Source organism: Eschrichtius robustus, chromosome 16 (genome assembly GCF_028021215.1).
Source record: "Eschrichtius robustus isolate mEscRob2 chromosome 16, mEscRob2.pri, whole genome shotgun sequence".
Classification (NCBI taxonomy): domain Eukaryota; kingdom Metazoa; phylum Chordata; class Mammalia; order Artiodactyla; family Eschrichtiidae; genus Eschrichtius; species Eschrichtius robustus.
Genome location: NC_090839.1, coordinates 44,754,592 through 44,770,163, shown reverse-complemented (window position 1 = coordinate 44,770,163; position 15,572 = coordinate 44,754,592). Strand labels below are relative to the sequence as shown.

Sequence of the window (15,572 nt, the reverse complement as noted above, 5' to 3'; positions counted from 1 at the left end):
TAGGCTCTGCAAAGAAATGATAGCAGAAGCTACTTCAGGAGATTAGGCAAATGATATGTTGGACAGTTACAGAGTAAAAAAATTAAATAGCATGCTGCTGGATATTAAAAGGAAAGTGCTGTTCTCCCTCTTTTTTTTTAAATTTTATTTTAGTGAAGGGTGTGTGGTGTATGTCCATTTCTAGGAGGTACCAGTTTAGGGAGAAGTTAGAGCAGCCTTTGAACCTAGCGATCAAATAACGATCAGTCAACGATTTGCATTTCAGAAAACTCATAGAAGAGATGGAGGAAAAGCAGAAGTCCGACAAGGCTGCGCTGGAGCGGATGCAGCAGGAGGTGGAGACGCAGCGCAAGGAGACGGAGATCGTGCAGCTGCAGATCCGCAAGCAGGAGGAGAGCCTCAAACGCCGCAGGTTCCACCTGGAGAGCAAGCTCAAGGACCTGCTGGCCGAAAAGGAGCGGTTCGAGGAGGAGAGGCAGCGGGAGCAGCAGGAGATCGAGCTGCAGAAGAAGAAACAAGACGAGGAGCGCTTCCTCCGCGTCCAGGAAGAGCTCCAGCGGCTGCAGGAACTCAACAGCCACGAGAAGGCCGAGAAGGTTCAGATATTTCAGGAGCTGGAGCAGCTCAGAAGGGCAAAAGAGGAGCAGTGTGTCAAGCTGGAGCAGGAGAAGAAGCGGTTGGAGGAGCAGGAGAAGGAGCAGGTCCTGCGCGTGGCGCACCTGGAGGAGCAGCTCTGGGAGGAGCGGGAGCTGGTCCGGCCGCTGCGGCACGGGCAGGCGCAGCGCGCGGAGGAGGAGCGGCAGGACCTCGAGGGCATCCGCGCATCCCTCCTGCGGGCCAAGGAGGCCGGTGCCGAGGGGCACGACGGCGGCCGGGAGCTCGAACGGGCGCAGCTGCGTTTCTTAGAGTTCAAGCGAAGGCAGCTGGCCGCGCTGGCCACCCTGGAGAAGGAGCTGGTTCAGCAGAAGGACCTCCTGAGAAAGGAGGCGGAGGAAGAACGTGAAATCCTAGAGCGCTTAAAATCTGGCAGCCAGGAAGAATCGAGGCTGTTGTTAAAGAAGGACGGTGGTGTCGCAGATGTCCCCCACGCGGCTGGAGATGTGGAGCAGATCAAGCCGGCGGAGGGGAGGCTGCAGTGTAAGGAGCGCCAACTCCAGTATCTCCTGCAGCATCATTTGCCGAGGCTGTTGGAAGAGAAACAGAAAGCCTGTGAGATCCTCGACCGAGGTCCTCTCGGCCTGGACGACACTCTCTACCAAGTGGAGAAAGAGATGGAAGAAAAAGAAGAGCAGCTCGTGCAGTACCAGGCCAGCGCCAGCCAGCTGCAGAAGCTCCAGGCCACCTTCGAGTTCACGGCCAACGTGGCCCGTCAGGAGGAGAAGGTGAGGCGGAAGGAAAAGGAGATCCTGGAATCCCGGGAGAAGCAGCAGAGGGAGGCGCTGGAGCGGGCGTTGGCCCGGCTGGAGAGGAGGCACTCTGCCCTGCAGCGGCGCTGCGCCCGGGGCCTGGCGGCCGAGGAGCAGAGGCCAAAGCCGGCCACCTTGACCGCCGGCGGCAGCGAGCTGTCCAGGCTCCGGGCCGGCCTGGGGGCCGAGCAGGAAGCCCTGGAGAAGGACCGGGAGAGGTGAGCCGAGCCGAGGGGACGCCTGCCACGCCCTCCATGCCCCATGGTATTAACCCTCCGGCTGTGATGGCGCGGCTTCTATCCCTGGTGCTGTGTCTCTCACTGTTTTTTTAAAAAGTAATTCTGTAGCCTTTATGTTTTCTGATTCACCGGCAAATGCTTAGCCTTCTTTTCTTTTTCTTTAGGATCCTTGGTTTAGAGTCACTGGCCTAAAGTTGAAAAAAACACACAAACAGAAACAAAGCCCTTGTCTGTTACCTCACTGACCTCTGTGACTGTGTGTTTAATATTTGATAAGCAGGGAAGACTGAGAAAGCTTCCAGCCGGATTCCCCCTCCCTCCCTCGGTGCTCTCCCCCGACCCCATTCCGTTTCATTGACTCCTTTTCCCTCTGCTGCCCCTTCCGTCCCCTTCCTCCCTCTCTCCTCCCCTCCCCCTCATGTCTTCTGTGGGACCTTGACCAGCACTTGTTCTGGTGAAGCATCGCCCCTGCGTTCACAGGTTCCATAGACACTGATTTCCACACCTGGCAGCGAACTGGAAAACAATCCTCCCCCTACCCCTGCTGATTCTCAATGTTTAAGAATCCAGAGGGAGACCTCAAGATTCTGTATTAAAAAATAAACAAGCAAAGCTCTCTAGATGTTCCGAACATGGTGGTCTATCCAGGCATGTTAGGTCATGATTCACTGATATTATTTTCAATGTTGTGAACTAGGAAGTAGCGCTGTTTTCATGGTAAAGGAAGGATATTTCTCTTCCTCTACCTGTTGCCTGTCACCGTGCTTCTCGGAGGTAGGATCTCAAGACAAATAAATACATGAACTGGAGGATGCTTTTTCTGCTAACCCTGCAGACGTGATGCCAAGAGAGACTGGCGGCCGCCTATTGTGCAAACGTCATCGGATTTGGTGTCCTGCAAGGGGGCTTTGTGCCCTTCCCAACCCCTTTCTGCCCTGCTGGCCTTGGGCAGGCTCTTCCGTCTTGGGGCCGCAGTGTCCTTACCCTCATGAGGAGGGCATGGGCCTGTGTATTTTCTTTAGTTCCAGACCCTTTGGTCTGTTGAGATCTTAACTGAAGCCCAGGTTACGGGGGCCTGGAATGCTGCCCCCTCCCCAGGAACCCTCCCCTCACAGCACCTCCCGAGGGGCTGCAGCAGAAGCCCAGACTGCTGGCCTCTAGGAGCCCAGCTTGACATTGGCAGAGGCTTGGGATCCATGCTGATGTCAAGGCAAGACCTACTGGGAGGTGTTGCCTGAGCCCCTGCCCACCATCTTGCCTGAAAAGGTCAGGACAGCCTCCTGTCAAACAATCTGCTTAAACTGGATTCTGTTTACCAAGCTCTCCAGTAATCCCCCCAGGCAAAACGGTGACAGATGACAATCAAAAACCATAATGCTGTGACTTCAGAGAAATAGGTCTGTGGTTTAAGAAAATGATTGTAGGTACGTTATGTAAATGAAATTGCTGGACAAATCTCCAGCCCCAGGAAATTTAAAGCAGTGGAGGGCACGCTCTCGATTTGTATCCTGAGCTGTACAGTGAGAATGCAGCAGGGGCTTGGAGCCTGATGTCCTGGCTTTTGTCAACCGGCTTCGCTCCCTGGCCATTTAGTATTAATACTCGATTATAGTGGATACACTGTAATGATTTCCCAATGTCAGCTTTTCTCCAGAAGCCACGCAAAGGAGGCTTTTAGCTTCCTGTGTTTTGATGGAGTAGACTTTGCAAAGCCCTAATTCAGGCCAGCAAATTCTGAGCACTTTGCTCTGGCTTTGATGATCCTGCAGCTTTCTGGGGGTATTGGTGTTGTGTCTTATTATCTCTCTGGGTTCTCATGGCTGAGCCAGGGCCCGCTGTGCACCCTGAGCTGACCTCTTGTGAATTTCCAAAGTGCCAAATATCAAATTCACGTGGAGCCAGATTGGACCAACGGTGCACTGCACTTGGCTTTCCCTGTCAGCTTGCTTTATGAGCAAGATTTAATCATTTTCTTTCTTCTTTCTCCTTGATGGTTGATGGGACAAGTGTCAGGCAGTTAGAAAGTGGTAGAGTTGCATCTCGAATCCAGCTTGTGCCCACTTTGTCCTCCTATCTGCTGACGACAGAGCCACTGCTGGGCAGACCAGTTCTTCTCGTGTGCTGCGACCCTTTCCATGCAAGGCCCTGCTGTCCCTTGCCATGTATAGAAATCCTGCTCAGCCTTCAGGGCCCCACTGGCGCCTCTTTGCCCTGTGGAGTCCTTCCCATTGCCCAGCCCTGAAGGATGTCTTTGAACAACTCCGTGGGCGTCATCTTAATTAGAAACATTGGCCACCACCTACTTGCGTTGGCTCATTTTCCTTACCATCTCTGAGATTCTGTGTTAACTTTGTTCCCTGGTTCTTTGCCCACCACCTGGCCCCTGACATCACTCCTCGGTGCTCAGTCCTTCCTCCTTCAAGAATACTGCGTGCTCTGCAGGCTGGTGCTCAGTAATCGTTAGACAGATGAAAGGCTGAGTTCAGCTGGGCATTGTCTCCCGCGGACCCAGGAGCGCCTATCCTGGTGATCCCATAATCACACTTCTGAGAGCCAAGACCTTGGCTTTCACATTCAGGATAGAGCAGTCAAATCACTGCTGGCGACACCAGAGAGCTGGCAGTGTTGTGGCGTGTCAGCATCTGAAACCAGACTCTCTGAATTTTGGACCCGAAGGAATTTGGAGAGACTAGTTGACTCTCTCATTTGATACATGAAGAAATTGAGACCCAGGTGTCATTAACAGTGAGAGGGCTGCAGCCCCTAGATGGTGTTCTGTGGGCCAAATTTACTGGCAAGTTTGGCCCTCTAGCCTGATGGCCCTGGATTCACTCGTGCCTGGGCCAGTGGGAGACCAGCCATACACACACACTCGACCTCATATTAGACGTATCATCTGTCGTGGGAAATAAATGTTTGGTTCCACAGCTCATGGTTTATATTAATTTCTCTAGATACTCAGCCTGCTTTCCTAGGTCTCTCTCGCCTGTTTCTGTTTTCCACACCCACTGCCTTAGCCAAAGCGGATTCCTGGTTTTTGTGGCTTAGTCCCTTTGTGTCTGCACCTGGAAAACCACCCACTGTCATTTCCAAATGCCAAATCCCCACTGACCCATGAAGACTCAACTTAGAACTGCCTTGACCATGAAGGTTCTCCTAGATTGGCAGTTTTAAAGAATTCTTTAAAGCAAAGATCTCTTTTGTCAAATAGAAATACTTATTGGGATCTGATATGTAGGCTACAACCAACTGTTTTGTTGAAGCTGGGTTTGGGACTCTGAGGATTTGCTGAGCACAGTGGGAATATCTTTGCCCTTGATGGTAGAACTCTGTCCAACTTTTGGGTGCCTGTAGCACTTGTCCTGCACCGCTCTTGTGGCCTGTTATCACCTTATACCTTGTCTTATAGGTATGTGGTACCTTTTCTACTGGAAGGTAAAGCTCTTTGCACAGTTTTGGTCTGGATCTCCCATGGTTTCTAGGGAAGATTCTCAGGAGATACTGTTAATGAGTGAATTCACGTAACTTCCATCTCTGTAGGTTAGAACATGAAATCCAGCAATTGAAGCAGAAGATCTGTGAGGTCGATGGTGTTCAAAAAGGGCATCATGGGACCTTGGAGGGAAAACCTGCTTCTTCCAGCTTGCCATCCAGTGCTGAAAAGTCTCACCTGGTCCCCCTGATGGATGCCAGGTAGTGGACACTAAACTGATGCCATGCCTATTTCTGATGTGATTTAATGGCTCACAGTACCTTATATTGGCCAGTTTGCATATGGAGAGCTCTATCAAAGGTGATAAGCAGTACTTGTCCCTACAACATGCTTTGTCCTGATCAGCTGCTGCCTGGCCCGTGGTGGGTGAGATGTCATTTAAAGGGCCCGAGACCCGAGACCTGACCAGCCAAATCTAAGGAATACTGGTGCAAGTAGTTTGTGTGAGAAGGTAGAATTAAAAGGTTCAGGGAAACCAGTTCATCCAGAAAGAAGTGATACAAGGCTAGGTTGAGAGGAACAAAGTAGAGTTAATTGAATTGTACCAAGAAGGACCTTGTGCTGACAAATAATTTATAGAAGCCATTGATTACAAATAGATGAAGTCTGTCACAAAGACTGTACCAGTATATTCAGAATGATCATGAATAGCATAAATACAAATCTGATGTTACTATAGGAAAATGATTTTCAACTTGGGTGGCATCATGAATTGCCCTGTGGCTTAGAGCCCTCAGATAAATCAACCTAATCATTCTTTGCCTATAAGAAAATTGACTATTTTTCTCAACCCCATCTACATCATGGGGACATTTCAAATTGGGCAGTCCTAAGCCCTGGCTAGTACGAGATAGGTATTCAGATATCAAAATGTACTCAGAATGGCATGAGCCTCTATGGTCCTTTAAATCTAGGTCTGCATCTTCTGTGGTGCTCGTTTAAAATTTAAGGTCCAGGGAGATTTGTTTGTAAGTGGCCTTGGCTCAGATTCAGTTGCATATGATTTTCTTTACTGAAATACTGAAAGGTAAATACCATATTTTATTACCCTAGTTCCATTCTTTGGGGCTCTTTTACCTGTAATATTAATCTCTTTACCCAGCATATCAGAAAGTCATTTAGCCATGGTCAGTAGTACAGAAATGTGTATAGGATTTTGCACGGGCTTAGAAAGATGCAACCAGATTTTTTATTTTTTAGTGTGCTAAGATGTAAACATGCAAAACACTTCATTTAAAATAATCCGTCTAATTCATTGTCTGTAGAACTGGGGCAGGGAGCCTAGGACTGAGAAAGCCTTGCCTTTGGGCGGCCTGAGCCACTAGAAAGATTTTGACGGAACCCAAATTCTCTCTTTCCCTGGTTCCTCTGGGTGGATGGTTGTACTTCATACAGTTTCCCCTGTATCGTATTGGGTACCACCTGTTTCCCCTGTATCGAGTGGGGTACCAGATATTCGGTTGACAACTGTTTCTGGCTTCAGCCATCTTGACCCTTCGCCAGGCATTTTGGAAGGTCTAGAGACCTTTAAAATGTGGTATCTCATGGCCGGGTGCAGTGAAAAGACAGAGCAGGAATGATGTGAGACATTGTTCCGTCCAGTAGTGAAGGTCTGTGGAGAGTGCATCTACTTTTTGTTTTTCCTTTTAATCCTCTGAAATGACTTTGTGTTTTGTGAGAAATAAGAATCATCGTTTTCTGTGTGAGGAACGGAGGCTCGGTGAGTGAAGTGTTGGGTAGTGATGCCTTCTGAGACCGCAGAGTCATCTGGAACCCAAGTCTGTGACTCTCCCCTGTCCTGCAGCAGGGGTTCCGCTCAGGACATAGGGAGGGATTTGGATGGGATCACTGAGTCTCCCTTCTGTTCCCAAGATTCGTTTATTCATCCAGGCCTCTCTTGTTTGGGGAAAACCCAGATAGTAAACACATGGCATTAGATTTCTTAGAAAGTTGACAAATGTTCCAGATCCTGAGCTGTGATTACATTTGGCATTTAGAACGAGAAGGTTCCCAGTCGCAAAGGGCATGGTAACAAAAAGATCTCAGAATGCCCTGTGTGGTTAGAAGCGGTCACAGACCCCCATCTCTTTTGCTTCCAGGATCAGTGCTTACATTGAAGAAGAAGTCCAGAGGCGCCTTCAGGATCTGCACCGTGTGGTTGGCGATGGCAGCGGTGCACCTGCCGAGACTGTGAAGGTGAGTGAAGGAGCAGGTGATCTGGTTATTTGTTTTGAAGATGACCTTTCAGTAAGGAGCTGGGGGTGGTGGTCTTTTATGTACTGTTTCTCAGAAAATTGAGATGCAAAATGTTGTAGAAATATTAAATATTGCTTGGGTGGAGCTTAACAGTTTATATATAGTATTAATTCAAGGGTAACTTTATTTTAAAATTTTGAACTTCTGGGGGAAATTCTTAAGTGAATATGAAGTTTCCTGAAGTGCTTTATTTACTTTGTTTGATTTATAAAAATTCTACACGTAACACCTTTCTGTTTTCTCCAAAAATATAATCAATTTCCATTAAGTATTTAAATTCACTCGATAAATTATCCCAAGTAGAAATATAATTTTGCCTTTGAGAACATACATACTTGTGACAAGTTGATTTTTATCAAAATAAAGTCATTTCATTTCTACCCTGCAAATTAAGAAGTGTCCTAAGGAAATTTGCCTTTAATGTTATTCTTCGAATTTTAAGATTAGGAATAAATGGTTCAGTTCCCTTACAGGCAGATGTATCAATAGAGTCCCATTTACCTTGGGAATATAAATTCTCAAGAAGGGTTGTCATTGTGGAATGACAAGTATGTTTCCTTAGAATTTTGTTCTCATAAATATTTTAATCAAATCATTTTTTTCCCTCTTTATGAACATGCTATAATTTAATATAGAGCGCTTTTATTTTCTTTTCAGGATGATGAGAAACTTCACAATGGCACCATTCAGCGTAAGCTAAAATATGAGGTAGGTAATGACTTTTCAGGTTGATAAGGTTGCCTTAAATTACAGCATGCTTGTGTGATTAAATTTTCTTAATGTTTAGTTGTATAATTAGAATTTCAAAGTCCCAGTGAGATTAATGGCTAATAAGCAAGGCAAGCTATTATATGACTTAAAATTAAATGGAATCCTGCTGGTTGCAAACTGCTTTTTAAATAAATAAATTAATTAATTAATTAATTTATTGTTATTTTTGTGTGTGTGTGTTTTTTTTTTTTTTTTTTGTAAACTGCTTTGACTTTGTTTGAATGGCATGTAGCTGTGGTGGAGGCCCTTTGCCCAGTTTTTCATTCGTAGCAGTATCCTTTCCCTTGGTCTGCATTTAAAAGGCTGAATTATATAATCAGAATCAGATAGGGGGTTTAGAAATGAAACTGGGTACTTCTTGATGTTTTAGAAACCCTGCGTGTTTTATAGACCGCATTGGCAACGGTGCAGAGGAAATACTCTTGGTTGGGTAGCTTATTCCTCTGGTGGGTTGTCAAACCAAGGTTTGTTTGGGCATACGATTTGTAAGGCTTTACCTGTATTTTCCTCCACTGAGGGACTTGTCCTTCCTATACACTCCTAAATTAAAAAGCAAAGAAGCAAAACTACGAGGTGGTAGAAATCTTACATCACTGAACAGAGCGAGCGGCGGAGGGGTGGGTGTCCCATGGGAGACTGGCCACCACCTTGCCCTCCATCCCAACCATCCAGGAATGACACTGTCTTCCTGTGGACGTCCGTTTCCTCAGCAGGTAACCTTGTGAAGAGAAGGACGTTGCCTTTCATTTCTTTGTGTCCACGTGCCTGGTCTGTAGCAGGCTGGCAGTGAACCTTTCATGGTGCTGGTTTGTAGATATCATCATGGCGATCTAAGCGGGGCAGTTATAATGAAGGATTCCAGTGAAACAAACCAAGAGGCCAGAGAAACATGCATGAGGTTGGAATACTTGTCAGTTTCTGATTTGCATTAAGTCTGCCCCGATTACTCTTACTTGCCCATTGGAAAATTGCATCAAAGATCTTAGGGTTTATTTCAGAGTAAATAAAATACTAGACCAAGAAGTGGATACTGTGGATCAATCCCATACAACATATTTCGATCAAAATACCTGGCGATTTATAAGATATGAAATATGGAAATTGATGCTTTGTGTGTGAATCAGGTCCTCTATTCTGAAATCATGAATCAGTCAACACGAATGGCTTAGGCTTTCGATTGAACCTCTGCATTAATCCACATGATGAAACCAATGCCCGCAAGAATCTTCATGTGGAAAAGCATCGCAAAAGGTGCCACAGCCCCATTTCACCTGTTTTTGACAGAAGAGCTGTCTTGCCCCATTGCTGTCCAAAGAAGTCACTGACGCCCCCGGCCGAGAGGAGAGGCGGAAGGTGGACCAGAACCACCACTGCAGCCGGCCCGCGACCCGGAGCATCTCAGGTCCCTCTGCCCGCTCCTCAGCGCCAGGCGGAGGGGCCCGCCAGCGGGGGTCTCAGCCCTCGGAGCCCGAGCCGTCGCGTAGCAGCGATTGTAACAGGGGCGGCTCTCAACCAGAACACGTCGATCTGACTAAAATCTCTTTTCTGAGCAAAAGCAGCACCAGCGGGGAGGGACATTTTCAGGGTGAGTCAGAAAACTTCAGTGAACCGACGACTCCTGAAGGTGAACACAGCCCAGGGGTCACGTCCAGCTGGACTTGGCTGCAACGCGCGTCCCAGGAAGTGTCCGTGCACAGTGGGAGCGAGCAGACCAGGCAGAGCCGGCTCCTCTGCCTCGTTCTCTCTGAAAGTGTCTCCAGCCACAGCGTCCCCCCCGCGAGGGCTCCGGCCTCCTAGCTCTGCCGGGAGCAGGAAGCCGGGGAGGAGGTGGCGGCCAAGGCAGTGGGGTCACCCATGAGTGTCAGGCCAGAGGGAAGCAGCGGGTTGGGATTTTTTTACCGGCGGGTCTCAGACCTTTACAGAGACACCAGTAACCACCTGCTGCGGGCAGGCACGTGGGGAGCCTGTGGGACCCTGGGGGCTCGCCTCCCATGCGGCAGCATTCATCGCGAGGCTGCTGTTTCTGGAACTCTTACCCCTGGACATGCTCTTGGAGGCACCCAGGGTGTCACCGGAAGCTCATTCTTTTCCCGAAGAAGCTCAGGTTGGCAGCAGCAGGGAAGGGTCGGGGGCCGTCAGGCGGGCAGGGAGCCTGGTGCCCTACAGAGCCCCGGGCCTGCCTGCTGGCCCCGCAGCTGCCGACTTTCCAGGCTCCTCTCCGGGCTCCGTCTTCTGCCTAGAGGTGGAAGGTGCCAGAACGGGCTCTGTGTTTAAGCAGACGCTCGTGCAATTCCCAGACCAAATGCTGAAACTTCAAGAGTGCCCTTTGAAAGGCTTCCTTGAACTGGTGGCCGGTTCCCTACCAGGACTTCCGGCGACACGAGTGAGGCCCAGGGTGTGTACTGGCGCGCTGTCACCAACTGCGCGGAGCCCGCCCCCTGGCCCGCGTGTGAGCTGCTGCTAAACTCTGCCCTGTACGCGCTGGTTCTGAATCCCCAGCCTCCGTGGGCCTGCTTCGTGCTCTGCCCCTCTCTGGGCTACAGGAGATTCAGATCGGCTTTGGCGGGCAGAGCGTTTGACTCCTGGGCTCTGCAGAGAGTCTCTGCTCACCGCGCTTACCTACAGCAGACACCTCTGCCAGTAGATATGCCGGGACCTCCCGTGTGTCCTGACGTCCGAGGCCGATGCCGCCGCCTGCACCAGCCATCCTTTGTTCCAGCAAGATCTGCTCCAGCTTTCCCTTGATTGGAAGGCGGAAATCCCTGATTTAGTTTTGGTGAACGGAGTTCAGTTGTCATCCAGGTTCCAGAATACCCTGGTCGACCTGATTTATTTCCTTCTCGGAAACCTGGACATGGACGCCCCGTTTCTGGCGGAGGTTCAGCTCTTGCTCTACGTGACGGTCAGAGTCGAGGTGGCTCTGGCCCAGGCCACTGCCAGTCGCTGGTCCTTCTGAACACCCACGTTGCCCTGGTGAGGGAAGACCGCGTGTTCTACCCTCAGAGCGGCTCTCTGAGCTCGCCGCCTCCAGGGACACGGTTTGATGTGGTCAGGTGCCGAGCTTTCAGTGAATTCAGGTGTCTTGTTGTCCCAGAGATGAAAACAGCATCCACCATCGAACTCGTCTTCTTCCCGAAACTCAGACACCCATCAGATTCAGGAAGCAGTGCCGCCCAGCACCCTCAGGAAGCCCAGCATGTTCAGCTGTGCACCGGCACCTTGTGTCCGGAGGGCGGCCGCAATGTGGCCCCTGAGGTCTGGAAACTGACCCTCAACTCCCAGGACGAGGCTCTGTGGCTAATCGCACACTTGACAAGGCTCTAGGGAGGAGACTTGTGAAAACACTCTGCATATTTTTTGAGATCTTTCATAAAATAAACATGATGAAAGTCATCCAGGGCTATGAATATCTCAGTGTAGCTAATTGATTTGAAACTGGAAAAACGCAGGCCTCTATAAATTGAAAATGTAAATATTTTAAATATTGCCACTGAACTAAAAATTGGTGATAGTAGAGCACTGATGAAATATCTTTATCACCACCTTGCTTCACTTTCTTGAACTTCAGCCTTGTAAATTGGGTCCTCATTATTTGTGAGGTGCTGGAAGCATTTCAGATTGTGATCATGTCGACCTGTGGTTATGTGCCTTGGAGTCTGTCTGTTTCTGCTGGACACCGGCAGGCGGATTTGTGCTGCCTGAAAAGGTGTCTGGTCTGGCAGTGACCTTCTCGACGTCCTCCGTTGGCCAAGGTTAGGGCAGCTCTGCCGCAGAGCACGTTAGTGACACATCAGGCTTCCCCGGAGGACCTGGGGGTTTACAACGCCCTCCCCTCCCCGTAACATGTAGGACGTAGGCAACGCCCCTGCCCTGTGGGGTCTTCTTCAGGGCATTGCCTTTTCCCTCCTCTCTTCAGACTTCTGGACTGTTCCTTTCCAGCCTGTGACTTCAGCTCCTCACTCATTGGCTTAGCTTTGACTGCCCTTCCCCTGGGCCACATGCCCCCAATGTGCCAGGCCTTTCTCTGAGCTTTGGTGGTCCTCTCCTAGAGAGACTCTTAGCCCTGGTGTAACTTTCCAGGCTGCCGTGTGCTGTCTTATCCGATAGAGACCACGTCGATGGCGTCCGGCGCTTCCCCCTTCACCTCTGACCACGGGGTCCTGCTGGCCTCGCTTCTGAGGGCAACTCATGCCCGTGTCTACCTCAGGTCGGGCTCCTCTCCCCCCCGGTACCACCCAGGAGCCGGCTGCCCTCCTCCTTGTAAGAGGCTTGAGGCTGGGCTCTTCGGAAGTCTCCCCCTTCTCTGGTTGACCCCTTCCTTTGCACCCGCGGCGGTTCCCATTCCTGTGAGGAGTCGGGTTACACGTTTTGTCCTGATGTTTTACTGCATCTGACCCTGGGTTGCTCTGTGCGCCTTCTCCTGTTTCTCAGGTATGAATGTCCTACTAGCTTCCAGAGTCTCTTCCAGGAGGAAGGGGGCCACCTCCCCCTGGCCCTGTCCTTCACTTCAGCCAGGGTCACGGCAGCTGCTCTGCAGTGCGTCCGGGCTTAGCGACTCGGCCGTTCCACTAAGGCCTTCGTTTTAGCCTGGCCTGCAGGGGCCACTCTGTGTTCTGGTCAGATATTTACATAATGTGCAATATAATGTTGTAGCCCCCCTTCACTTCTGTTCCTCGTCCGTGATAGGGCCAGTGCCAGGGCTGACCCTTCCAGGGACTGACCGTCTCCCTTTGGTCAGGAAACGCAGGTCTTCCCTCTCTTCCCCATCAGTGCTGGCCAACAAGCTACTGAACTTGCTCCAAGTTTTCAGCATTGGTTTTCCTCTCCCCAGGTTCTGGGGAAGTGAGCGGGGAGAGGCAGGACCCGGGAGAGTGCGTCGGGGTCCACACTGCTGGCCGCAGCCTGCTTTGCGGTGGCCAAGCGGAGCTTTTTGTCTTTTTGAGGCGGTAGAATTCAAATGTTTTTACCTTTTCCTGTGGAGCCTTTTTTTACCTCTTCAGCAACACCCTCCGCCCCCAATACACACACACACACACAGACACACACACACACACACCCTATTGCCTTACACATGGAGGCTTTTGAGTCTGTGAAAAGGACTTTATGACAGTTAGTTAGCTTGTCACATGCTTGGCTGGTGGATCTTCTACCACAGAAAAAATTTCCAAAATGAACCACAATAGTCTTCTAATATCTTATCAATAATATTGCCCCTAATTTAAATTGAGTATTTTCTCATATGTTCTGGATAAGAAGAACGGAATGAATGATCATGAAGAGTGGAGAGAGTGGGGTTTAAGATGCCAGCAGAGGGATACCTTGGTTGGAAAGGAAACAGTACATGAGCAGTCCAGAATCTTAACAGAGTGATACATATTAAACAGACTGACCTGCTCGTCCTCATAGGTAAAGAAGCAGAATCCTGTGTTATAAATGATGTTCTTTAATACTGTCCGTAGATGGAGTATGCAGCGAAAGTGGGCATTGCATACAGAGCATATTATCGGTTATGACTTGTTTAGTCTGCTTTATGGTCCAAGTAGCCCGAGATGAGGGCTGCATTCTGCTCTCACTACAAAACAGAAGCAGCTGGCCTCTGGGCAATTCAGATTTCACATGTCACTTCTTTTCACCTAAGCATACTTTTTACCTTGAGATCAAATATGGTCCTGATATGAGAATTTGATTAGCCATCATGAAGTGAGTATTAAGGTGGTCATGATGCCTGGAGAAGCCAGTGGGGTGGTGTGCGTGCCCTTGTCCTCCGTGGCTTCAGTCCTAGGGCCTCTCTGGCTCATGGGCTCATTCTCTGGGGTTCTGAGCTGGGGCACTGCTGCGGCGGAGCAGGCGTGGCAGCCTCAGCGTCCAGCCTGAAGTACCGTCTTCTCAGTTGTAACGAGTTCCTGTATCAGAAAGAAATAGGTTCGTACATACTCTATTATGTGGCATCTTGCACTGTTGTAATATAGGCGTAAGCGTTCAGATGGCGGAGCTTGTTAATGCGTTCTAGACAATACCTCTTTGAGGCCTTTTGAAACATGATTTCATCTGAATTTGATTAAAATCCATTTTGCTCACAGCTGCCTGTTGTGCAGACTTGTGGTTGGCAGGGTGAATTTATTTCGTCTTTGTTGAAAAACATTTCAAAGCAGTTTGTCTCCCTGTTCTCATTACTTAAAAAAATGTGTGTGCATCCTTTGGAGAGAATGCTTATGCCTTCCAGTGGTAGTAATTACAGTAATTTTTATTTACATTCTTTAGATGATTGATGAATTACAGTTTTGAATGATAAATAGATTAGAGCACTTTTATTAATGCTTCTCAGATGGTCTTGTTGGACAAACCAGTTTCTAATGAGGTTGTTTTGTTAATTTAGTTACCCAGCTTCCACTATTCACTTTAGTTGATACTGCTTCCTTCCTTAACGTATCTTTTGTGATAGATGTTATATCAGTCAGCTATTGCCAAATAGCAAGCAACCCTCAAAATTTTAGTGACATACCAAAAAAAAAGCCTTTATTTCTCACTAATGGTTTGTAAGTAAATCGAGGCAGCTCTGCTTTAGGCTAAGGTCATCTGCAGGTCAGCTAGTTTGGTCTGCACCACCTGCCTCATTTTGGATCTGTGTGGAAGGCGCAGTGGCCGTATCATGTGGATGACAGAAGCACGAAAAGGCAACCCTGCGTCATGTCTGCTAACATCCCCTTGGCCAACGCAAGTGACACATGCAAGTCCAAAGTCAAGGGGCAAGGCAGTGTACCCTCCATTCACCAAGAAGCCATGGCAAGAATATCTGCTCCTCCTCCTCCTCCTACGGCTACAAGGGAGAGAGAATTGGGACCACGCACAGATGCATTGGGTCAGGGTTCCCAAGGTTCTACTGAAGATAAATTCAGATAAAACCTGTAGGACCTCTCCCTTATGGAAGTATTGAGTCCTAGTTACTAGTTGAACTTATTTTCCAGTTCAGTCTTTGCTTGACACCTCCACAGGCTGATCATCACCTGCCTCTGAAGCAGCTTATCCATTGGGATCTGCTCTCGTTGTTAGACCGTTGTTTCCATAATCTTCCTTAATGTGACCTCCATCTGCAGTCCGTCCGTCCGTGGCGCCCTCAGTCACAGAGTAGAACAAGTCTGTTCCACAACCGTGTTATATCACAGCCCTTCCAAGAACACAGCGTGCGCTCTCTCACCTCCTCGGAGTTTTCTTCTTTACCGCCAGCACTCTTCGGTCCCCCTGCTGGTTCTTACACAACACAGATTCCAAACCACCACCGTCCAATCTCTTTTTAAGGATGCACCCTTGTAATTTTTAAAAAACCTCCTTTATAAGGAGCGGAATGGAATAATCCAGTTGGTGAGAAGGAAAGAGATTCTATTATAAATCACTACTCACGTTTTCTTC

At 49.0% G+C, this 15,572-nt stretch overlaps 1 protein-coding gene across 2 annotated transcripts in view; it reads left to right on the top strand.

The window, feature by feature from the left end:
- The window catches only part of KIF16B (kinesin family member 16B), a 289,874-nt gene that overhangs the window by 178,745 nt on the left and 95,557 nt on the right, over positions 1–15,572 (top strand). For both annotated transcript variants that reach the window (XM_068524339.1, XM_068524338.1), the window contains 4 exons: positions 266–1,624; positions 5,186–5,338; positions 7,238–7,334; positions 8,052–8,102. In XM_068524339.1, the coding sequence (XP_068380440.1) occupies positions 266–1,624; positions 5,186–5,338; positions 7,238–7,334; positions 8,052–8,102 (1,660 nt within the window). The remainder of the gene's footprint in view (positions 1–265; positions 1,625–5,185; positions 5,339–7,237; positions 7,335–8,051; positions 8,103–15,572) is intronic.